Here is a 25748-nt window from a genome sequence, read left to right on the forward strand (position 1 = left end):
TTTGAAACCATTACCAAGGAGTTGGGAGTTTAAAAGACAAATGTCTACTTTACAAGTTTGCCTAGATTCGACCTCATGGCAAAAACAAAAGCTGTTTCATGCCACAGTGAATAAATGTGACCTTCCATTCCAAGGTCACAAATTAAGGTGACCTTGAGAAAGGCTGAAACATTTTTATACATGATGCTAGGTTGATGTTCTTGTTATTGTTTAGACTCAAAAGGACTTTTCTCTATAACTAAGAATATGTAATTTTGAGTCTGCATCCAAATTTGAAGGGGTTAGTGGTACTACATAATGTGGCATAACCATCCCATCTCACTCCAAAGGAAAAACGTTGGAGGAGTTAATTCCAATTTGCCCAAGGCTGAAGTAACTGAAACACAACAGAGCTTTATATAAGCTGATATTTGGCCTGTGGATGAGGGTACAGGGACAAAACTGTATGCAAGTGGGCTCTACACCCCGCTGTGTACCACTGACCAGGTGCAAAAAGAAATATGATGATATGAGGGTGCTTTGGGTTTTATTGCCAAAGACAGCTGTGATGAACATTCCAGACTCTGGGGCAAAAGTTAGACAGAGCTGCCAGAGGAACAACAAAAGGGATTCTAATACTTCAGTCTGTATATAAAACTGAGCCAAGGAGAATTGAGGAACAGCAGACAATATTACCGTAATTCATCTGATATGTTTATATGTAATCTTCACCCTGAAACTCTTTCACACCAAAGTCAAATACTTGTGGACCTGGCTCAAGTGAATGAGAGAGAGAGAGAATGGCCTGGCTCCTGAGGTCTCTGTCTTTGGAGGACAAACCAGAGTACGGGACAATATTTTTAATGTTTAATGTGTTAATTTAATATTTAACATTTTTGATCAAACCTTTTTAAACTCCAAGAAAGGCTTTTCAGAAAAATTAAAAATGGAATCCTTTCATAAAGCACTTTTGGTGGGAAGTAATAGCAGTGATATAGTGATACAACTAGAAGCTACATGTAATCCAGGCTTTAGCATAGTGACGTAGTGGAAAATTATTTGGACCAGAGGAGATCAATTCTACATATTGATTATCCAGACGGGAATTTGCTATGGGACTAAAAAAATAGCTCCGAGGAACCTCATGATAAATCCTCTTTTCTTGAGGTTTCTAAGATTATGAAGCTTGAGTGCTGGACAAGGTAGCAAGACACCATCAAAAATGGCAACACACTGTGGTGAGTAGAGCAATTAAATTCTTTCTTATGAATGAAATACAACTGTAATAAGGCAATAAAACTGCCTAGCAAAAAATGCCATTGCTAATGCCTAAAACTTTGAAACTTCACATAAAGGAGTTTTACTTCCAATAGTAGCATACAGAACATGGCCATTCACGATGTTGTTGATGTCGCTGGTAGTTTTTCAGTAAGGCAAAATCTTCAAACAGGTAAAATAATTTAGAGGGAGCAAGGGCTAATGGAGGCAGTAGTTTGGGGTTCAGGGACTTGAGGAAGTCTTCCTGGGATTGAAACACCAGGTTTTTATTGCTTACTAGTTGTATGTTATTGGGCATTTACTTCAACTATCTACATCTCAAGTTCCCTACCTGCATAATGAGGAAAATAACATTTGTTACCTGGCAGACCAGGTGTGATGCTGCTAAACATCCTACAACACATAAGACAGCCCCCACAACAGTGAAAGGTCCATCCCCAAATCCCACTAGTGTCAAGATTGAGAACCCCTGGGTTAGACTGTGGTGAGAACTAAATGAGTGAATACATGAAAAGCCCTTGACAAATGCTTGGCATGTAATAATTACTACATAAATGTGAACGATCACTATTGCTAACAAACTCTTTTTATCTGGAATGTCCATAGAGAATTAAAACTAGAGGTTCTAGGACCAGTCAGCCTGTGCTGGTTACCTGAGGACTTTCTAGCATGAATCAAAACTTTGATGCATCTACATCATCAAAATAATAGCTTTGGAAGCTATAACATGAGGCTTAACTCCAGAATTTTTGAAGCTACTTTTAAATCCTAACTGGGTTCCTTGAAGGCTGCCTCCTGATGCAATTTTGGATGGGGGAAGAAGAAGGGTAGAGAACATTCTTCCGTGGTACAGAGCAGGAGTTGGGGGACTTTTTCTTTTGTAAAGGCCTAGATAGTAATTATTTTAGCATTGTGGGCCAGACGGTCTCTGCTGCAGCTTCTCAACTCTGCTGTTGTAGTGTGAAAGCAGCCATAGACAATATGGATGCAAATGGATGTGGTTGTGTTCAAATAAAACTTTACTTACAAAAACAGTCAGATTTAGCATGAGCGTCACAGTTTGCTGAACTCTGGCATAAAGGAAAAATCATGGACTTTATATTCAGAGGACTGCAGGTATGAAAAATATTTGAATTTCTGTGAGAATGTTTCCTCATTTGCATACTTTTGATGAAAATATCTGTAAACAATCTGGTACACAGTAGATGCTCAATAAATATTAGTTTTCTTCTTTTAAGGCATGAATAGCTACAAGTACTGAATTAATGGAATTTCAATTTGAAAATGACAACATACTTGCGGTATGGTTTTCACTTTCCCCATGATGTCCTGCTGACTTCTGTCACAATTATAATAAATGTTACTCCTTCTGTAATGTTTTTCCTAGGCTACACTCAACTGACTTCAATCTTATATTCTTGGCATCAATATCACAGCCTTTTCTTTTTGTGTTTAATGGTAACTTTGTTAGAAGCAGTTCCAAAATGAAGAAGCAGAATGGAAGGGGTTGCTCATAATTCATTGAAAAACAATAAACTCCTCCCTTCCTTTCTCTTATTAATTACACACTTTATAAAACAAATGCTTCACACCCTTCCGTTTGGGCTGGGCACACTGAATGAAAAGAAATCTACTTAACCTGCCATGGGTGTTTGTCTCTATCACGTCTTTTTCATAAAGTTTCTGAAAAGTAGCGATTTCTATTAAACAATTTTCAACAAATGTGTTTGGCATTTGATGTTGTGATCAGAGGGTAAACAATAACTTTTAGCAGATGACCATTAATGGAGTGCCAGGAAAGATGGAGGTGACGTGTTTAAGGGAAGGGAAGTTATTTCTAATGGAAAGAGGAAACCTCTACTCTATGACTTTACCTTAATCACTTTCAATCTTACATGTTATTTCTCATTAAGTGACATTCCTTTTAGTTGTTGTGCCATGATTCCTGAAAAGTGATGTACTGGAAAAATACTGAGTTGGACCCCTTTTTGGGTTTCAGTTACTCAGGTCTAGAAGCCATCTGCTCCTGCAAAGTTCTGGAAAATGAGGATTGGGTTTCTGCTCTTTGGTATTCCGTATAGTGAGTGAAATACACTTGATTACGTCACTGATAGAACTTAACTGGGAGGTACAACTGGAAAATGTTAAGCTTTGTTCTGCCTTCATGACGCACCCACAAGTGATATCTATGAAATATCTTGCCCTGTTGTTGTCATTCTAGAATATCAGGAGAAGTGAGTAGATTGATTTTTAAATATCTTTGATGTCCAGTGATTCATATGTACGTTTATTCAAACACAATGAAAGAGACTTGAGTTTAGAGAAATTAAACATGTGAGCTATAGCCATGACTAGAAAAAGAGACTTGTGCTATCATTTCATTTTAGACATGGTTGGCAGTTGTATCCTCCCCAAGAAGGATATGAAACAAGAATGGATGGTCAAATTGTTGCCAGAAAATACCAGTACTGGGTAGGAAGTGAAACAGGGACAACTACGAAGCCAGTAAAGTGTGACTTACCAAGACCACCTTGGGCAACTGGAGATTAATCCCATTGGGCAACTCTGGGAAACAGTATAGAACATTCTAGCTAATAGGGAAGAAGCAGAGTATTTATGTAACATCTCCCATCAGGAGCTGGTTGAAAGCTGCTGGGGGAAGGTAGGCATTAACTTCCCTTTGGAATTAGTTGGTCCTGGGAGGGACAGAAAAAGCTCCCAGGCCAGGGAGATAGGACCTGTGAGTGCTATATGGGTATGGCCTTGACAGCTGTAGGCAGGAGCTCTTACACTAGAGGAGACTACAATATAACCATTTTGAGCTCTCATGGAGGACAGAGAGAGCTGGCATCACAGTCATCCAATTTTTCAGTTTCAATGACTTGTGACTAACTGTGGGGCTAAACAGAATTTGCATCGGACAGTGCTTTCTGTACTAGCCTTGGTCATTCCTGACTTCAGGGTCACAATCTACCTACAAGCGTTCATTTGCAACTGACTGTAAGTGGGTCTAAGTTTGAGCAACGGTAGGCAAAGTTCCCTGAAAAAGAAAACACGTGACATCTAGCGTGTCAGACCAAAATGTATATTTCCTCATCTAGTGACCCCTAACTTCCATCATTTCAACTCATTGTGAAATTATTATTGTCTTTCTGGAACAATGGTTTGAGAACTTGAAGCCTCTGCAGTAAACTTGACTTTTTTAAAGCTTGAGTTAAGGATTATTTGGAGAAGTGTCCCTCTCTCTCCCTACCCCCTTTTTTTCCTCCCCCCTCCGCCCCCATCTCTCCCTCTTTATACATTATCATTAAGGTCAACTATATTTCTATAAACAAACCTGACAGATGTTACCATCTAACCTTCCTACCTGGGAAACAGAATGGTCTGTTGAGGTTTGTCAGGATCGGGGTCGGGGTTGTGGGAAGGGAGAGGGCAGCCTGCCAGGTAATGGAAACACTGCTTGCTTTAATTTTATTGCCAAGAACAAAGCCTTCTTATTGTTTAATAGAACCCTTAAAGGCAGACCTCATTGGCATAGTTCTAATTTTTTCGAGACCACAAACAAGAGGAATTCTTTAGGGCCACTTCGTGAAAAGCAGAAGAAAAAAATAGTTTATTCTGCAAAAATTAAAGCAATCCTTTGTTTCAGTAGCCAGTGCCTGATTTCAGGTTGGCATCTGTATGTGTCCTCTCTACAGGGGCATTTGTTGGCATTGTCTGCATGGGCACCCACTCTTTCATTCAGATTAATTGGAGGTTATGCCTGACATATGAAGGAACTGGACAGAAACCATCTTTTTCTGGCAAATCATCCCTTTGGCAGCAATACTTTCAGATAACATGCTAAAAGAAGAAATGTTTCGCACCAAAAACAAAGAAGCAAACACTCTCCTCTTGCAAAACCTATTTATAAAACTGGGAACCACACACATCTTCATTCAGTGCTTATTTTGATTCTACCAGCAAACTAAACCTTCTATGCAGTCCTTGCTTCTCAGCAGCAAGTTTTACTTCTCTCTCCATTTAAAGTACAGGTGACCGAAGTTTCCGGTTTCCAGTGATTTTTGCAACAGTGTTAGTAGGTAAGGAATGAAAGTGAGAGGAGATGAGGTCATTCTTGTTATTCCATGAATGAGGAAGATGCTATCAGTGTACAGGGATCATCTACGAAGCAAATCTTAGGGATTTGTTGAGTGCCCACAATGTGCAAAGCACCATGCTAGGACCTGTGGTAGAAACAGAACTTGGCCTGCTAGAAAGAATGACTTCACTAGAGAACAAGCAGCGAACATGCCAAGTGCACACATAATTAACTGCTAAACCATGGGCTACAGAAGTTCTAGAGCTGTGTGGTCCAATATGGCCACCACTAGCCACTTGTGGTTTTGAGCACTTGAAATATGGTTAGTCTGAATTGAGATGTGTTGTGAATATGAAATGCATACATTAATCATTTTTACATTGATTACATGTTGACATGATAACATTTTAAATATATCGGGTCAAATAAAATGTATTAGTACAATTAATTTTACCTGATTATTTTTACTTAAAAAATGTGATTACTTGAAAATTTTTCAATTACATATGTGGCTCACATTACATAGTACTTTGACTGGATGATGTGACTCTGGAGAGTTTGAGAAATGAGGCAATTACTGTGTGAGTAGCTGAGGAAAGTTTCATGCCAAATATGAAGGAGAGATTGGTCTTTGGAGATCAGAGTAGGCAAGACAGAGTTAGGAAACCCAGGAGTGAGGAAGATGAGAAAAGGCACCAGGGAAGAGAGGCAAAAGAACATTTTTGCAAGACAGAGGAAATTAAAATTCTATTTCAACAACATGCAGGGTACAGTGGGCATGCATCTTGAATTGGTTATCTGGGAATGGGGAGACAGAAATACCGAAGCCAGTTATATCTTACTGCCCCTTATGAAAAGCCTTTTGGGGGCCATTTGCAGAGAGCTAGCCATGACTGAGCTCCCATAGAGTCTGGCTAAAACAAAACAGCAAATCGAGGAGTTTAACTTGGGAGTGGGGAGTTCTTCCTTGACCCCCACCTTTTTCTAATTGACTCCCTTTGTATCCTGGTCTTAGTGGGCCTTCAGCATTGATCTTTAAAGCTATCCATGCTTACTTGCTTTCCTGGAGTTTTCTTCTGAAATGGTAGTGGGGCTGGTAAAAGTTACAATGGCAGTAGAAGGGCAGGCAGGAAGGACACTGGAGAGCTGTACAATAGGGGCTTTGACAAAAGGACAGTGAAGAGCAAAGCTAATCTGATCTGGAAGAGAAAAGGAAAGATCACAGCATTTAGATGTCTTTTGGTTGCTAATTTTGAAGTTGTGGTGAGTTTGTGAGTGTGTGTGTGTGTTTGGGAATCATGAGAGACTGATATTGAAAATGTTTTCCTGTTAAGTCATTTTCAGACCTAGGTTGATTAGCCATCTTACATGTGTGGAATTATTATTTATAAGTGTTTTCCCAAGCCTGATTCAAAGTGACTATCTAACTATTTTTTTCTTTTGCAAACCAGAAAAGATAGAGAAGGTATCCTAGAGAAAAAAAGGAAAGGTACAGGTTTATAATAAGGGGGAAGGAAAGACCCACCTCGATCGATCTCTATTCAGGGCTCAGCAACACCCCTGATGGACAGCTCTCCCATTTTTGACTTCCCTTTGTCAACTCCATCCTCTTAGCCCTACCTGGGTGGCAGAGCCCTCAGGCTGGGAGGGAGCTCCTTGTGTGCACTAGCATTACTGATCCTCCAGGGATTTGTGGCTACTGAGGTTTGCTGTCATAAAAACACAGTGCTGTGTACAGTCTTCTCAAGAAGGGTCCTTTCTGCCCTTCAAGGTGTGAGCTTATCGGACATGCTGATCTATGCAAATGAGCTAGTGCTACAAGGAGGACAGAAGGATGATGTAGTTGGCCTCTAGAGGTGTTCCATTCACTCATCAATAGTCAAGTGCTGCATGCTAAATGCAGCATACTAGGAAGACTGTCCTATTTACCCAGGAGTCCAACGAACTAGGAGAAGGAATAGACATAGACTTACAGACCATCAAGATTTTTGTTCAAGAACTGCATCTATGTCAACAATTCACTATGTAGTTTCCCTTAAGCTTTTAAGTTCAAATGATGATCTCATTATTCTATTCATACATCTAATAAATTTTATGAAACCAAGAATAATCACTCTCGGGGGTCCTTGAATCAATGTTTGATTAACTGAAGTTGAATAGACTCAACTCCATTAAACAATCAATTCTGTCTATAAATTAGCTGATTAAGTTCCTACACACATATTTTTAAATTGCGGTAAAATTTACATGCAAGGAAATGCATAGATCTTAAGGGACAGTTTAATGGATTTTGATAACCAACAGCTCAATCAAGACATAAAACATTTCTATCACCCTAGAAAGTACCCTCGAGCCGCTCTTCAGGTCAATCCTCACCCCTATGAGGAATCACTGTTCAGATTACTCCTGTAACACTTTAAACTGCATTTATCAGTTTAACACATTCGATTTACTTTATAAGCACTTCAAATGCCTAACAGGATAAAATTAAAATCCTAACACGTTATACCTTCCCAAGTCCTTAAATAGCTCTTATAAATCTAATAAACTAAACTTAAAAAATATGCTGAAACCCAGGCCGGGTGTGGTGGCTCATGCCTGTAATCCCAGCACTTTGGGAGGCCAAGGTGGGCAGATCACGAGGTCAGGAGATCGAGACCACCCTGGCCAACTTGGTGAAATCCCGGTCTCTACTAAAAATACAAAAACTAGCTGGGCATGGTGGTGCACACTTGTAATCCCAGCTACTTGGGAGGCTGAGACAGGAGAATCGCTTGAACCCAGGAGGCGGAGGTTGCAGTGAGCCGAGATCATGCCACCGCACTCCAGCCTGGCAACAGAGCAAGACTCTGTCTCAAAAAAAAAAAAAAAAGAAAAGAAAATGCTGAAACCTAAGGTTTTTTGAACATTGCAATATTGCTTTGAAACCTAAACTATATTACAGATCCAACTTAAAATAACAGTTCTAAAAGAAATTACATGTTAGGCTGGGCGTGGTCGCTCATGCCTGTAATCCCAGCACTTTGGGAGGCCAAGGCGGGCAGATCACTTGAGGTCAGGAGTTGGTGACCAGGCTGGCCAACATGGTGAAACCCCATCTCTACTAAAGATACAAAAATTAGCTGGGCATGGTGGTGGGTGCCTGTGATCCCAGCCACTCAGGAGGCTGAGACAGGAGAATCACTTGAACCCCAGGAGGTAGAGGTTGCAGTGAGCCGAGATGACAGCAGTGCACTCCAGCCTGGGTGACAGAGCAAGACTCCATCTCAAAAAAAAAAAAAAAAAAAAAAAATTACGTGTTTCAAATTAGCATTTCAAAGCAAATCTGTCAAATTTCTGTAATATGTCATATTATCTTAAATGCTATGAACTATTAACATACAAACAAATATTTCAGTCCCAAGTTGTAATATATATATATTTTTAAGTTCAGGGTCTCTGTCTCTGTCACTCAGGCTGGAGTCCAGTGGTACAATCATAGATCACTGTAATCTCCAACTTCTTCTGGGTTCCAGTGATCCTCCTGCTTCAGACTCCTGAGTAGCTAGGACTATAGGCAAGAACCTCCACTCACAGTTGGTTAATTAATTAATTAATTATTTAGTAGAGACAGGGTCTTGCTGTGTTGCCCAGGTTGGTTCTAAACTCTTGGCCTCAAACAATCCTCCCACCTTGGCCTCCCAAAGTGCTGAGATTACAGGTGTGAGTCACTGCACCCAGCCATAACCCAAAATATTGATTTTATGCTACAGGTTGAGTATCCCTTATCCTAAATGCTTAGAACCAGAAGTGTTTTGGATTTTGGAATATTTGCACATACATAATGAGATATCTTGGGGATAGGACCGAAGTCTGACCACTAAATTCACTTACATTCCACATACACCTTATACACATAAGCTTGAAGGTAATTTTATGCAATATTTTCAATAATTTTGTGCATGAAACAAAGTTTGTGTTAAGTACTTGTGTGTGGAATTGTCCTCTTCTCGCATCATGTCAGTGCTGAAAAAGTTTTGGATTTTAGAGCATTTCGGATTTTGGATTTTCAAATTAGGGTGGCTCAGCCAGTATTATTTAGTTCTTCATCTTTATACATGAATCTCAAACTTCCTGGGAAGGAGGAAAAAAAGGAATTTACTTATTTACTAAAGGAAACAAATTTATCATCTCAAAGAAGTTGAGGTTAGAGGGTCAATGGTTAATAACAAAAGATTTCAGAACGTTCATAAGAACTGAAGACTCACTGATTGTACTGGCACTGCAGATATACACTTGCTGAGCCTTTGTTATGGTGGGTTTAACAGGGTTTCCAATTACCTATCTGATAAGATGGTTCTTGTAATGAGAATTCCCCTGGGAATCTAACTTTCTAATCACCTGGTTTGGGTTCAGTAACCACTCCAGTTACTTATTACTTGGTTAAACTCAACCCATTTCTTTACTGGCTGATTCTTGTTATATCTGGCTTCAGGCCACGTATCTGTGGTTATTTGAATGATGTTTACGTCAAAAGACTGTTGGGATAATTAAATCAGGAAGTGACAGAGCTGGTCATGGTCATAACTGCTTGTAGTGCATATCTACATAAGTCCTATCACTTTTTCTTTCTTTCCACTACAGTCTATATGTTGCTGTGAAACTGGAACAGATCTATGCAATAATGCTCCCCTTCCAACACCTGCAAAGATGGACAAGGCACCACCTTCCCAATCCTATGGAAATTGACAGAAGGCTTCCTTGAATGAACTTACCACATCTCAATACCAAGCTTGCCTTGTCAGACAATTAGACCACTATGATAGTTTTCATGACTTTACATATATGAACTTGATGTTATATCTAGGGAAAATACTTTTAAAAGCATAGTAAAAGCTCTATCATAAATTCCTAGGCCAAGAAGTTACCTCACTTGGTTGTAAAAATCTTTATTTGTGTTGCTCCTCACTGAGAGCCTTGTACATTCCATGGTAGCCTCGGGCATTTTAAATAGCTGAATTTAAAATTTCATATTTCTATTTCAAACAAAAATAACCAGTACTACAATTGTCTTCTTGTTAACGGACATTTTATATGCATGACTCAATTATTTTGCTGTGGAATTTCAAAATTAGAACAAAGCTCTTCATTTTTTCCTACAACATTTAATTTAGCAAATTAAAAATAGAAGTCAACGGAATCAGGTAAAAAATGATATGTCCGGCTTCTTTCATAATCTGTAATTATTTTATACACAGAGATAATTTCAGCTTGATTGTCATTGGAAGACAATTTTATGTTCATTTATTGAGAAAAATAATTTAAACTAGATATTAGACCCAGAAGTAAAAGGTTGGTTCAGTAACAAAATGGTGGATTGATTGTTAGGATTATTCTTGTTTCTGAATGTCATGAATGGGAGCAATAAGTGAACCAAAGCTTTTACTTGAGAGTTACCTTCTCACCTGCAATCATTCCATTCCCCTCTGACTCTTTCACCTGAAACCATCCAGCTAAGACCATCTCATATAAAAGTTGAGTTAGAAATAACAATGGACATTTTATTTTATTTTACTTTATTTGAGACAGAGTCTGGCTCTATTGCCCAGGCTGGAGTGCAATGGCGTGATCTCAGCTCACTGCAACCTCTGCCTCCCAGGTTCAAGCAATTCTCCTGCCTCAGCCTCTCGAGCAGCTGGGATTACAGGCGCCTGCCACCACACCCAGCTAATTTTTGTATTTTAAATAGAGATGGGGTTTTACCATGTTGGCCAGGCTGGTCTCGAACTCCTGACCTCAGGTGATCCACCTGCCTTGGCCTCCCAAAGTGCTGGGATTACAGGCGTGAGCCACTGTGCCTGGCCAACAATGGCTATTTTAAAAAATGTATCACTACCTGTTCCTATTATTCTTTATATCATGCCAGAAACATCTCTGCTGCTCTAGTCAATCACGCATGTAAATATTTCCAGGCAAAGAAGGTTGTGTGTGGAATACTGTAATGGAGACAGGATAAGGAATTCTTGTATTGTGTGGAGGGAGCACAATAAGATATATCAGAAAAAAGCACACTTTCTCTCTAACTTTCTAATGCTCAGCCTCTGGGCCTCCAACTAAGGCCTATTACTTCACATTTAAGTATTAACCTTGGAAATCTGCACTACCAAATTCAAACATTAGAGGGTTTGTCTTCAGAGGCACATACAAGTGTTCATATTCCAATCTGAGCCACTAGGTAGGATTCTGTATATGATGCAATAGGTCATACTACCCAAACTAGAAAGATTTGCAGACGATGAAAGGTTTGGATAATGTTTTATATAAAGTTTCAAAACTGAAACTTGGGAATGTCATTCTAAAAGTAATACCAGCTTACTAAGCCTTATATTCATTTATTCATAAGATTAATCTCATTCCAAAATACTCAAAGAGTTTTGCTGATATCTTCTCATTACTCCTCATGAATATGCCCAAGAAAGAAACAGGATCCAATGCCTGTTATGAATCAAATTTTTCTAAGTCAAGGGCACTGAATCCAAAGGGAGACATTCAAATATGTGTTAGATACTTTAATAATTAAATTTAACCTCTACCAAGAAAAACTACATTTGCTTCATGAGTTGTCAATTTTAGTAAACTTGGTAGAGTAAACTGTTTCAACTGTTTTACTATTGCATATGAATAGACATTATTCAAATGCAATAGTAAAAACAAATCTTCTCCAGAGATGATAAATTTCTGTGCAGACCAACAGTTCTTTTCTCCTTTGTCATGGGAATCCTAAGACGTGAACTTGGGAAATCAACCATTATTATAGTGGCTCGTCATAATCCAGTTTCTGAAAGCCACCATATTTGCACTATCCCATTATCATAATTCTAGAGCCTATTACATGGAGAGCCAGAGCTGACTGTGGGTTGTATGATGTGGTTTAATGAGGCCCAGAATCTGACTCTAATTATACCTTGAAAGCATTCTCACAGGGGGTCAGATCGGGTGGGAATCTGACCCTCATCTGCAAGTGAAAATGGATTATAACTTTGGACATTCATGTCGGCCCCCAGCAGGATATACTTCATCCAAGATCAGACACACGTTCACAAGACACAAACAGCTCGTTTGGTGTTTGCATGCTGGTCTTCATCCAATGACTCCGGATGAAGCCATTGCCAAGTTTTCTACAGAGAGAGAATGCTTTGGCATTACAAAACTGCACAACAAAATTAAACAAATGGTTCATCTTTCTTTTTAACCCGGTGATTTTTCATTATTTCAAAGTTTACAAATGAATGCTTTTAGGGCTTGGTGAATTACTGGAAAAGTCTTCTACAGACTCCCATCTGTTTTGCCAAGTGATTTTCTACAATTTCTTACAAGGTACATATCACCCAAGTAACACCTCACTCTCATCCTTTTCAATTTACAAAACTCATCATCTGAGCAGAAATCTAATTAAACAGCCTTAATTCCTCCACAAGAACCTTGTCACTTTACATGACAACTAGCACTGGAGAAACTCAGAGAAAGCCGTATGAGAGCAAACTTTCCATTAAAATAAAACAACAACAAAAATAGATTAAAAACTTAGTGAGAAAAATAATGGCAAAAAGAATTTTAAGAAGTGATTACAAACAAGGCAAGATAAACCAAAGGGACCAATGCTGGAACTTTGAAGGGATGTTGGATTAGAAAATGCCCTTCTAGGATGACCTTGGGCAAGAATGGTAAGGACTGCTGAGCCTTTATCCTCTTGAAACCATTATGGCAATTGGCCACCCTTTCCCAGTTGTTCTTGGCCATCATCTTTAGAGTCACAGGCACCTATCATTTCCAAAACGAACATCTATTAAGTGTCAAGGTGTTGTATTTGCTGTAACAGAACTTGGTTATCGGAATGTGGAGAAAATTTGGTACATATCAGTGATTCCAAGTGTTTGCTTAGCTAATAAACTGTGTCTTCTGATTTTTCAAAGAAAATGGAAAGAGAAATGTGATGAAGAGATACAGTCCTTATCTGACCTAGAAAAGTTAAGTTCTGCAGGTGACCCAAATTTTGATCATTTCTCATAAGCTTGTCTTTCACTACATATATAATTAACTCCAAACTTGTCTAGTGTAACTACAAACCTCATCCATTCTACCTTATTTCTCTCCTGAAGAAAACAAAACAGAGTGGTTGAAAACCCATTAGTTTTTACAATCCCAGACAAACATTTCTTAGGAGTCTACCTGAAGTTGGTCACTCTTTTTTTTTTTTTTTTTTTTTTTGAGACAGAGTCTCGCTCTGTCCCCCAGGCTGGAGTGCAGCAGCATGATCTCAGCTCACTGCAAGCTCCGCCTCCCGGGTTCGCGCCATTCTCCTGCCTCAGCCTCCCGAATAGCTGGGACTACAGGCGCCCGCCACTACGCCCGGCTAATTTTTTGTATTTTTAGTAGAGACAGGGTTTCACCGTGTTAGCCAGGATGGTCTCGATCTCCTGACCTCATGATCCGCCCACCTGGGCCTCCCAAAGTGCTGGGATTACAGGCGTGAGCCACCACACCTGGCCTGAAGTTGCTCTTTCAATGTCTCTGCCTCCTGAGTCCCAAACTGTCTTGGCCTTCATACTCTGCTCTCGTGTGTGTGTGTGTGTGTGTGTGTGCGCACGTGTGTTTTAAGAGACAGGGTCTCACTCTGTCACCCAGGCTGGAGTGCAGTTGCACTCCATGGGTCACTGTAGCCTCGACCTCCCAGGCTCAAGCAATCCTCCAGTCTTAGCCTCCTTTGTTACTGGGATTACAGGAGCACACCACCACGCCTGTCTAGTTTTTTTATTTTTTGTAGAGACGAGGTCTCGCTGTATTGCCCAGGCTGTTATTGAATCCTTGGGCTCAAGTAATCCTCCTGCCTTGGCCGCCCAAAGTATGCTGGTATTACAGGCATGAGCCACAGCATGCCATTCTCTGTTCTCCACCGTTTTAAAAATGTTTGGCACTTACAATCAAAAAGCCATTCATTTGCTTACCCTCATTTAAAAAACAAGTTATGAAAACAATGTGGCGGGGGTGGGGAGAGTTGGGTGGCTGAAGGGGAACCTTCAAACCGTTTTCCATTCTGAAGAAAAGCAGAGGTAAATCCCTGGGAAGAGATGTGGACTTATAAGGATGTGGCATTTCCTCATGGGTCGTGGGAAGGAATTCATTGATTTAATTTACAACAATTAGGAGGTGCCTCTGTGCTGTGAGTTTTTTTTAGCTCCAGCTGGCATGGGAATTATTTTCCCGGGGAATGCTCATACCCAAATACAAGGACACCTTCAGGAAGAGGAAAAGGAAGAAGTACCATCTAGGAACCAAGGATGTGGACCAGGAAATTCTTTTCCACTGCAGTGATTTAAAAGAATAGCATTCTGGTGCCTAACAAACTCCATGGCCTTTTTGGAGTTTCCTAGTGCTGTGAAGGTTTCCCTTGGACATGAGATTGTTTTGCATGACAATATCCATATTATTTTCTCAATAACCAAAAATGTCATTTCCTGAAAAGAGTTGGAAATGCCAGTTGTCACTGTGAAACTCACACAGGTCTATGTGTTCCTTGAACCCTCACTAAACCTTCAAAACCAAAGTTCAAATTCAGATGCAACACGAAAGCCTTTCCAGCTCTCATCTCTCCCAAACTAGTTCCTACAGATCCTTCCTTCCTCCATGCTTTCCATTTCTCCAGAATGAACTACTTGCTTTGTGTACATACATTCCTCGTCTTTCTATCCCCATGCCTTTATTTGCCTGGCAAGCAGTGCTGTCCCCCTGCTTCCATAAACTCAAATGTTACCTACCCTCGAAGGCAGGCTCAGATCTTGCGCTGCTTCCCCAGTCCCCAGCTAGAAATAATTTCTTGCTTCTCTGAAAGTCTGAAGTAGATAATCTACACCTTCTTTATGGTAATTATGGCTTTCTACTTTATTTTGTGTTATAAGTGCTCTTCTGTCTTAGTGAAGATAGTAAACTTCCTGTGGGCAGGGTCCTTTGGCACCTAACACAGTGCAACACACACACAGTGGGTACTCCAACCGCACTACCAAAATGAACAAACTAGCAAGACACTGTAACAAATTAAAGTAACTGTCCACAGGCAAAAATGTACATCCCCTCCCAGAAATATTTGTTTAGCAAACCCTGCTCCTAGACCAACAGTCTCTAGAACAGAAAGTCATGTTAAGCAAAATTATCCAAAACTTGGAAAAAAGAGAAAGAGAAGACTGTGAGCCCTTCCAAAGTCCCACGAGAGCATATTCCATGAAGTCAGCCTAAGTCAGGGTCATCTGACTCTCCAGACTGGGATGTAACAGAGTCTGACTTTCTATTTACTAGTGGTTAGGGCTTAGACTCTGCAAAGTTAGATGTTAACTTAGAGAAACCCAGTAATATGCAACTTAATTTGTCCAAATGTTTCAGGTTTATTGCCCTGTAGGTCACTAACCAGTTTTGTATCCAAATTAGCTATGCTAGTCTGGCATTCTTTTCCCCCTACTACCCCTTTCCCCACATTTATATGTATCCGTTTCTGGCATCCTCCTTGGAAGCAGCTTTATCATCTTGCTGGTTCCTTCATTAAGAAGTTAAAAAAATCTTTGATGTGGACTAATTCAATCATTATAGGAGAATTGGGTGTTCAACTTTTGAAAATTATACTTTCAGAATACTAATAATTAGGAATAAAAACAAACGTAAAAATAAGTACCGTAAGTATCATTATTTTTGTACTCATAATTTTCTTTAATTTTTATCTAGAATAAATTTCCCAAATACCAAATTTACTCACCCATAAACATGTGTTTCCATTCCCAAGGATTTATACAAAAACAACAGAGAAAAGAATGAATATTCTTTATTCCTTGCAAATGCAAGTCCACTACAATCAATTCAGTAATAGCTTTATTTGAAAAGCCTGTATTGCAACTAAAATCATATCTGATCTATTAAAATAAAACTAAAATCTCCCTGTAAATTTCTTCAATTTGTCTATCATTTGAAATTACTGAACATCTTAGAATGTAATTTTACATCATGTTAGGATGAATAGCGTCTTGTAAATTCAAGCCATAATAATATTGCATTAGGAGCAATGCATTTGTTCTGAAATCACAACAGGTCATAATGGAAACCAGACATTAATGCTTTAAGGACTAACTAGCTGAAATTGAATGACATAATCACCCAATCCATAAAGCATTTATAAGATTTACCATAAAGCTCAGGTAATTTTTTTTTTAACTGAAGAGAAATAATTCCTTCTTACTATCCTAAACATCAAATGCCATCACATCATAAAAATAAAATATGGCACACAGATTATTCCATTTTGTTCATCCATTTATTCATATAATACATATTAACTTTACCCTATAATAATGAAAACATTATGCTTGTTCACTATTATTTCCAATGTTGTTTAATCAACAAGGCTCAACATGTTCCCTGGCAAGAGGCTTGCCAAAAGAGAATCCAGTCTAAGCAGAGGGTTCAAAAGGTCTGGATTCTGTAACACACTGCTGCCTTCACACTCTCAACTTCATCTCAGCATGATGAAACACTGATTCTACCCTGACAATCATGTAGCTTTTAAAGCAAGAGGGTCTACTAAGTGAACCAATAAGCTCACTGGACAATCCTAATCTGCTCTCTCACCTACGTTTTACTCTAATTCCTCCCTTTCTTTCCCTTTGTATGCCTTTCCCTCTTCCACCTATCATAACCTCCATCAGCACCTCAAATGATGAACAGCTGGAGTAGATGGCTTAGGTAGGAGATGAGAACATCCCTAATTTCTGTCTCCCTGGATATTATCCTTGGAAAACACAACAAATTTGGAGTTGGAAAAAGTTGCTAACTCATGTGTTTCTCTTAGTAACCAGTTTTACATTTCCGATCACAAGGGGAGCACTTGTAAGTAAAAGCACAGACTTTACAAACACAAAGTATTTTAAGCCTTCCACCAAAGCACCAGTATTTGCATAGTAGACATGCTTTTACACTGATAGGATCTTTCTGAAAGCAATCTTTGCTAATTTCTGCTATGCTGAGGAATGTATCACTGACAAACACCATTGTGTTGCATAAATAAGCTGACACCTCAATACCTAGGGTACTGAAAAATAATAGTTGTGAAATCTATAAGAACTGGCTCAAGTCCTGACTCTTCCACAAAGTTTCAGAAAAATTGTACTCACATTTTTTTCTCTTTTAATCCCCCCTTCTCAAACCATACTCCATCTAAAGATACCAGCAACTGTCTCATCTATATTTTGTGTGCCAGTAGGAACAAACAAATGTTGCCCATTAAACTGTCTCACCATTCATTTAAGTTGCAGCTCAATTTCAGCAATATTAGTCTTTAAAAAAATGCTAATCTTAGAATCCATAAATGCAATATTCTACTAGCTGAGCACCTGATTGGCTACTCTACTGTTCTTTAAATATGTTGTTATATGTGTGTACATTGTTCTGTAACATATTGTAATCTTTATTATTATTTGCTACATTGTGCATCTACTGACAGTTATAGGCAGATAGGAGGCTATAAACTTATAATTACTGCTTAGACAATCAAAGGGACTTGAAGGAACTCTTATTGCAAAACTGGAGTTACTGTCAAAAATTTTAAATGCCTGCTCAAAATAATTTGCTTCTCCAACTTTAGATATTTTAGGGGAGCTGAACTTGCAAGCATTCAAATAGTGTTCAAAATTTGCCATTTGGAGAGTCATCATGCAAATTCATCTAAAACAAATTCCCTGAGCTCCTACTGTGTGAAAATCATTGCATCAGAGTCTGTGAGATACAAAGACGAATTAGATTTGATTCCCATCCTCTAAGACCTCACATTCTGGTTGGAAAAATGGAACTGGTACATGAAAGAATGATAAAGCCATGAGAAGATTATTACTATTCTTGCATTGCTATAAAGAAATACCTGAGACTGGGTAATTTACAAAGAAAAGGGGTTTAATTGGTTCACGGGTGCTGCAGGCTGCACAGGAAGCATGGCACCAGGCATGTGCTCGGCTTCTGATGAGGCCTCAGGAAGCTTTTTACACATGGTAGAAGGCAAAGCCAGAACTGGCACGTCACATGGCGAAATTAGGAGCAAGAGAAAGAGTGTGTATGAGAGGGGGGCGGGCGGTGGGGGAGGAGTGTCATACACTTTTAAACAACCAGATCTTGTGAGAACTCACTCATTATCATGGAATCAGCACCAAGCCATGAGGGATCTGCCCCCATGACCCAAACACCTCCCATCAAGCCCCACCTCCAGCATTGGGGATTACAATTCGACATGAGATTGGGGCGGGGACATCTCTCCTTTCTCTGAATCACATACACGGTATCATAAAATGTTATGTGATTCAGAGAAAGGAGCGATGACTCTGGTCCAGGGAACCAGAGAAACATTCACAACTGAAGTGCCCCTTGACTTAGGACTTGGAGGATACACAGGAAGCATTCTGACAAATAGACATGGGTTAGAGGAATGGGCCTACCAGTCAGAGGGAACTGCTTGGTTAAGGGCCAGAAGGCTTAAAAGTGTAATGAATGATAATTGTTTAGTTTCAGTTCATGGGGTGGGGTGGTAAAAAAGACAGTTTGGGAGAAGATGGAAGAGGAATTTGAAAATCACATAAAGGAAGTGGCATCTATTTTTTCCTTATTCAGTGTAGTCATTGCAGGTTCTGCTGTTGTTGCAATTGTGGTTTATTTCATGGAAACATATCTGACAACTAAGATGCACTAATATACACCTGCAGTGCATTAAACTGTGTCCGCAGAAAGGTATGTTCAAGTCCTAACCCTTGGTACCTGTAAATGGGACCTTATTTGAAAACAGAATCTTTGTTTTTTCTGTTTTGAGACAAGGTCTCACTCTGTCGCCTAGGCTGGAGTGCAGTGGTGCAATCTCAGCTCACTGCAGCCTCAATTTCCCAGGCTTGGGTGATCCTCCCACCTCAGCCTCCCAAGTAACTGGGACCACAGGTGTGTGCTCCCACGCCTCGCTAATTTTTTGTATTTTTTAGTAGAGATGGGTTTTTGCCATGTTGCCCAGGCTGGTCTCCTGAGCTCAAGCGATCCTCCTGCCTTAGCCTCCCAAAGTGCTGGGATTACAGGGTGTGAGCCACCATGCCTGGCCTGAAAATAGAGTCTTCGCAGATGTAATCAAGTTAAAGTGAGGTAAGGCTGGAGTAGGGTGGGCTCTTTATAACAATAAGGAAATTTGGACACAAATTCAGAGACACATCAGGAGAATGTGATAACGGAGGAAGGGTTTAGAGCGCTGTAGCTGCAAGCCAAGGAACTCCAAGAATTGCCTGCAACTACCAGAAAATGGGAAGAGGCAAGGAAGGATCCTCCCCTAGAACCTTTGTAGGGAGCATGGCCCTGCCAAAATCTTGATTTCAGACTTCTAGTCTCCAAAACTGAGAGAATAAATTAGTCTTGTTTCATACTTTCCCAGTTTGTGGTAATTTGTTATGGTAGCCATAGCACACTAATACAATACCTTTTTTTTGAGACGGAGTCTCCCTCTGTTGCCCAGACTGGAGTGCAGTGGTGCCATCTCAGCTCACTGCAAGCTCCGCCTCCCGGGTTCACGCCATTCTCCTGCCTCCGCCTCTCGAGTAGCTGGGACTACAGGTGCATGCCACCACGCCCAGCTAATTTTTTGTATTTTTAGTAGAGACGGTACGGGGTTTCACCGTGTTAGCCAGGATGGTCTCGATCTCCTGACCTCGTGATCTGCCCGCCTCGGCCTCCCAAAGTGCTGGGGTTACAGGCGTGAGCCACCACGCCCGGCCTACAATACCTTTTTTGACTGTTCTTTGTAAGGGCAATTAAAATCTACAACATTAGGGCTGCTATGTAATGCTAGATCAGGAAGAGCTATAATGGGAATGGGAATGGGAAGCAGCCCTGGATGGGAAAGATTCTCTGAAGTTCTAATTCCTTTTAATTTCCTCCATCTTTTATTTTGGCTTTTGCAAAATATTTAATTTTAAGAAAGATTCTTGTTTTAAAATTATAAAGCATGAGGATATCAAAACCTTGATCTGGCAGTTTTCATATGAAACATACCATACAGAAATACAGAGATACTCACTTCAACATGTTGACAGGTTTGGATGAGTTTAGCCAAAAGGGTCTCCAGTTCTGTGTTCCTCTTAATAAGGTTGGTGAGGTTACTCTCTAAGTTTTGCTGTTCAAAAAAAAAAAAGAGGAAAAATATTATTCTGCATACTTTTATACTTCAGATACACAAAATTACTCATACTCAGGAAAAACTGATACATTTTTCAGAAACCTTAGTGAAATCGACATAATTTCAAGTATTTATAGATTTAAACTGGATTTTCAAAAGTTGCATTTAAAAGAACCTTTTAGACACGCTCAGACTTTATTCTTTTTGTTCCTGCTTCTTGCACTAACTCAGGGATACTTAAGAGAATAATTAGTTATAGGTTATCTCTAGGTCACGACCTAGGGAGAAAGGAGGTAATTGGATTTCTATCCCTTTACTTGAATCAGAGCTGGCAGTAACATAAGGAATATATTCCCACATCAAATCAACTACCATTGGATTTTTCAGATTTATCCTTTTATGGGCAGGCTGAGGCTAATCCCTTGGAGGAAGGTTTGAATTGTTTAGCTCTTGCTGACAATAAGGTCATTTATAGACATTTATGATAAGTCCTCGTCACACACACATTTGGTCAGTTGTAGTGGAGTTGACTCTCTGTATCCACTGGGTTCCACATACCTGGATTCAACCAACTGCAGATCAAAAATATTTGGAAAAAAATGGATGACTGCATCTGTACTGAACATGTACAGACTTTTTTCTTCTCATTATTCCCTAAACCATAGAATATAACTACTATTTACATAGTATTTACATTGTAATAAGTAATATAAGTTATCTAGAGATGATTTAAAGTATGTAGGAGGATGTGATTAGGTTATATGCAAATAACAGGCCATTTTATATCAGGGACTTGAGCATCCATGATTTTAGTATCTATGAGAGACCCTGAAATTAATCCTTTATGGATACCAGCAAACAATTGTACATTTTATTGTTCATGCTTCTATTCTTTGTCCATCAATGCCAGATCAAATTTCTTTGAACACTGTATTTACCACTCATTATCCTGCATAAGACTCTAGAATTATTCCCTATTCCTTTAGAGCATCAAACTTAAAGTTCTCTGGAATGACTATTTAATCCTATTTTCAAACACAATAGCTCTCTGTTCTGGGTAAGACTCACTAAGATTTCTCTGTTCCTTCTCATTCACATGCTCTTGATTGCCAGGGGTGTCCAATCTTTTGGCTTCCCTGGGCCACGCTGGAAGAAGAACTGTCTTGGGCCACACATAAAATAACTAACACTAATGACAGCTGATGAGCTAAAAAAAAAATCACAAAACAATCTCATAATGTTTTAAGAAAGTTTATGCATTTGTGTTGGGCTGCATTCAAAGCGCTTCTGGGCTGCAGGTGGCCTTGCAGGCCACGTGTTGGACAAGCTTGATTTACACCATTCATTCATTTACTTATGTGTTCCTACCATTCACTCATTTACTTATGTGTTCATACAACAAGTACTTATTAAGCTTCTACAATATGCCAGACTCTGAAAGAGACAGTGGGGAAATCAAATAAAAATATTAATATCTATTCCCTGTCCACAAGGAAATGGGTGACTGTACAAACTGGGAGAAAGATGCTGCAAACAAGAGAAGGGAAAGAGTTGATGGCTGCTGGTTAAAGGTTTCCAAGAGGGCCAAGTCTTGCAGCTGAGGCTTGAAGGATGTCCAGGGGTTTTTTGTTGCACAACAGTGGAAACTTCTTGGAAAGAAAGAAGTGAGCATGTGGAAGAATCTTCCATGGGTAGGGAATAGAACAATGTCGTATGCCAACATCAGAGAGGTTGAGAGGGCAAAAGATTAGGGAAACTGTGTTTTAGCATATAGACAGTTCCACAAGTATGGCAAAGATACGGAACAGGAAATTTCATGGAAAAGAAAACAGACCTCAAATTTATAATGCCATCCGAGAAAGAGGATTTAGAAAGAGTTTGAGGGATTTTGAAAACTAACAAGTTCATAAAAGTGTTAATTTCATTATGCTGTAAAATTTATTTATGAAAATTTTAGCTCATTCTACTTCCCCAAATTTTTTATTTAGAAAAGTATATTAAGGAAAAGAACCACTTTTATCTAAGGCTTAAAATGCATATGTCAAAAGCAGAACTTTCTGGTTATTTTTAAAACAAGTTAAACTTATTAATCTGGTGTTTATCCTATTGACTGATTTTAAAATTTTTTAATGAATGCATTTTCATTTCTAGTAGGTTCTTTATCACATCTCCCTTTTCTTATTGAATTTCTCTCTGTTCCTATTACAAAAACACAATTCTCTTCTCCATAATCTCAAGACAACTAAACTTACTTATTCTTAAGCTCTTTTGAGAAAAGGCAATTCTGTATTTCCCTGTGCTTGTTGACTATTTCTCAAGGATCTGATTTTATCTTTGTCTTGTAATTTTTGTCTGACAGCTCATACGATGTAAACTTTGTTCCCTGTGCTGTGATTTGGGGATTGACATAGCCCAGCCAGATAAGAGGCATATTCTGAGGTTAGGGCGTGAGGTTCTTTTCCCAAAGAAGACGCTCCCACAAGGCACTCGTGTGCAACAGAGGCACAGATCCTAGTTTGACTCAGTGCCTCTGCTTCCTTCCATGAGAGTTCTGTGTCTGGCTTCAATTCCAGAGAAGATGTCAGGTTCCCTTTGAGTCCAGTCTATGCATGGGGGTCTTGGCCTCCAGGTGTACAAGGCTCTTGCCACATGTGATGTTCACTTCCCTATGTGTCCACTGAAGTCACCATTGCCCCATGTCATCTCCACTTCTTGGGAGTAGCCCAGTGTCAGTCTTCTCTCACCACTCTACACTTTCTTTCATTTCCAGTCCTTGGAGGCTTTCCACATATGTTTATGCTTGGTTATGTAGTCACTAAAATACATTTTAAAATATTTTATCTGTAATTCTCATGTGTTCAAACTTCAGAGGAAGGCTTTGTGCACATTTCATCTGGACTGGAAAACCAACAAGAAACCTTCAATTCTGTCTTGGAAACACTCAAAACATTTCAAATATGACAATTTTAAAGGGGAAGAATAACTTTTTCACTTAAAGAATGGGATACAAGAGGCTGAAGAGTCAGAGAATGAACTAGACACAGTGATTTATGTACAACTTGATCTTATGCTTGCATCAAAGAAAAACTTGCTTTTAACAACAACAACAACAACAAAAGCCAAAGTTTTTTTTTATTGTTTGGATTAAATGAATCGCAACTGCTAATCGCTTTATGGTCAGAGACTAGAGGATGATTTTGAAGCATCCCGTTCTTCAATGTCCTTGATATAGACATAACCATTATAAGGTATATTTGTCAATTTTTTTGGTATGTTAATACTAGGGGATACTTTTCTTTTTGGCTGACCCTTCACAGCAGGAAATTTCTAGGGAAATACATCATCTAACTGTTTACAGTTCAATTGTCATAAGTATGACTTTTCTAAAGTTAGTCAGCAAAAGAGGGCCAAAGAAATGCAATCCAACACATTGAGATTTTACAAACATCTGCTTGCTTCCCCCTCCCTTTATTAAGTATACATCATGCATCAAATCTGTTTTTAATCAACTAATACATAGACTAAAGCCTGTGGTTTAAACACATTGACCTATCCAGATCCTTTGGGGTTATTCAAATTTAAATAGTACAAGTGTTACTGAAGTCTGCAAAGAATTACCGAGTCAGTTAGAAGCATAATAAAGGGAAATTAAGCTGGGAGAGAGACTTGTTTCCAAGTGGTACCAAAGGGGCTGACAACACCTTTGAAGGGAACCTGGGTAATGGGAAGATAACAAAATCCAGTCCTTAATGAGCCATGCACCCATAAGCTTCCACTACAGGGACTTCTCTGAAGATTTTCTGGAAATTAACTCTATCACTAACATCCTGTGTGGTAGTGGTCAGCAGGCTCCATAATCTCTTGATTTTGATTGTGACTTGTGCAAAACAGAGATCATACTTTTCCATATAAAAGTCATGGGATTAAGTAGATATCAGTTTCTATACTGCCCTATGGATATCTAAAAAAATTCTACAGAGCACAAGAAAAATTGGTTTTAGTTTCCTGTTCTCACCTTGAAAACATCAATATATTGACATCTCCTTACTCAAGCCAAGTTTTGTAGAAATCCAAGGAGTCAGGCATCAGTGACCACATATGCAGAGGGAGGAGACCGGGACTACCATCCCAGCTGGACTCTCTTCGGCAAATGACTGGATGTGTCTTGGGCTCAGTTTTCCCATCCATAATGTATGGATAATGATAAATCCACCTATCTATACTATTGTTAAGATCAAATGAGAAAATGAACACATTCACCAGAGAACTACATGAATGTCTGTTGAAATTATGAATTATAAGATGGAACATTTAGTTTGGACGCAGTTCCAGACACTAGAAGGGCCCAACCCTGTGCCTCTGGCAGGCACCATTCTCCAGCTTGCTCATGGCTTTTTCCTGCAAGCACCTGTGCCTTTTCACCCCAGGGCCTTACCTGGCTTCAGGCAAGGCAGGTGCTGGGGAGAGTAAGAAGAAGCTGATGTTCCTAGGAGCAAACCTCAAGTGGCAATTACTGGCAATTGGTGGATACACAGCCCAGCTTTTTCACCTCCTGGGTGGAACCACTCTGAGCCTCTGTCTACAAAATCTCCCACAGGGCGCAATTGGGAGGCAGCATGTGGGTCCACAGCAACAACCTGCTCATTAACCCTCTTTCCTCTTCAATCTCTTCCCTGTTTGCATCCCCTCTGCCTCCAGGTGCTTCCTGGATCACCTCCCAATTCAAATTCTGAGTCAGAGTCTGTTTCTGGGAGAACTCATCTACGATCATCTCCATAGACCACCTAACCCATTTTTGCATATGCCTTTCTGTGAGGAAGAGCCAAATCAGAAAATATTTTATTGCTTTAGAAAGACATTTGCAAATACAAGAGGTTTTCTCTCTTTCCCCATCTTTCCTCTTTCTGCTTTTCCTAGAGGTCACATATCCTCCAAATTCCAGGCTGTAGATCAGCAGTATCAATAGAAACCTAATGTGAGCCACAAATGTGAGTCACATTTCAAATTTTTCTAGTAGTCACATTAAAAAAACAGAACCAAGAAGAGTTAATTTTAATAAAATTGTCATTTCCACCTGCAATCAATATTTGAAAACTGATGAGATATTTTATATTTTGTTCTTTCTTTTTACTAAGTCTTTGGAATCTGATATGTTTTACACTTATGACACATCTCAACTCAAACCAGCCCCATTTCAAACAC

The 25748-nt window shown here is 39.4% G+C and overlaps 1 protein-coding gene across 11 annotated transcripts in view; it reads right to left on the reverse strand.

Moving 5' to 3' along the window:
* The window catches only part of MID1 (midline 1), a 388305-nt gene that overhangs the window by 57138 nt on the left and 305419 nt on the right, over window positions 1-25748 (reverse strand). For all 11 annotated transcript variants that reach the window (XM_055377019.2, XM_055377024.2, XM_063702812.1 and 8 more), the window contains exon 3: window positions 20448-20543. In XM_055377019.2, coding sequence (XP_055232994.1) covers window positions 20448-20543 — 96 coding nt within the window. The remainder of the gene's footprint in view (window positions 1-20447; window positions 20544-25748) is intronic.

This window comes from Gorilla gorilla, chromosome X (assembly GCF_029281585.2).
Source record: "Gorilla gorilla gorilla isolate KB3781 chromosome X, NHGRI_mGorGor1-v2.1_pri, whole genome shotgun sequence".
Lineage (NCBI taxonomy): Eukaryota > Metazoa > Chordata > Mammalia > Primates > Hominidae > Gorilla > Gorilla gorilla.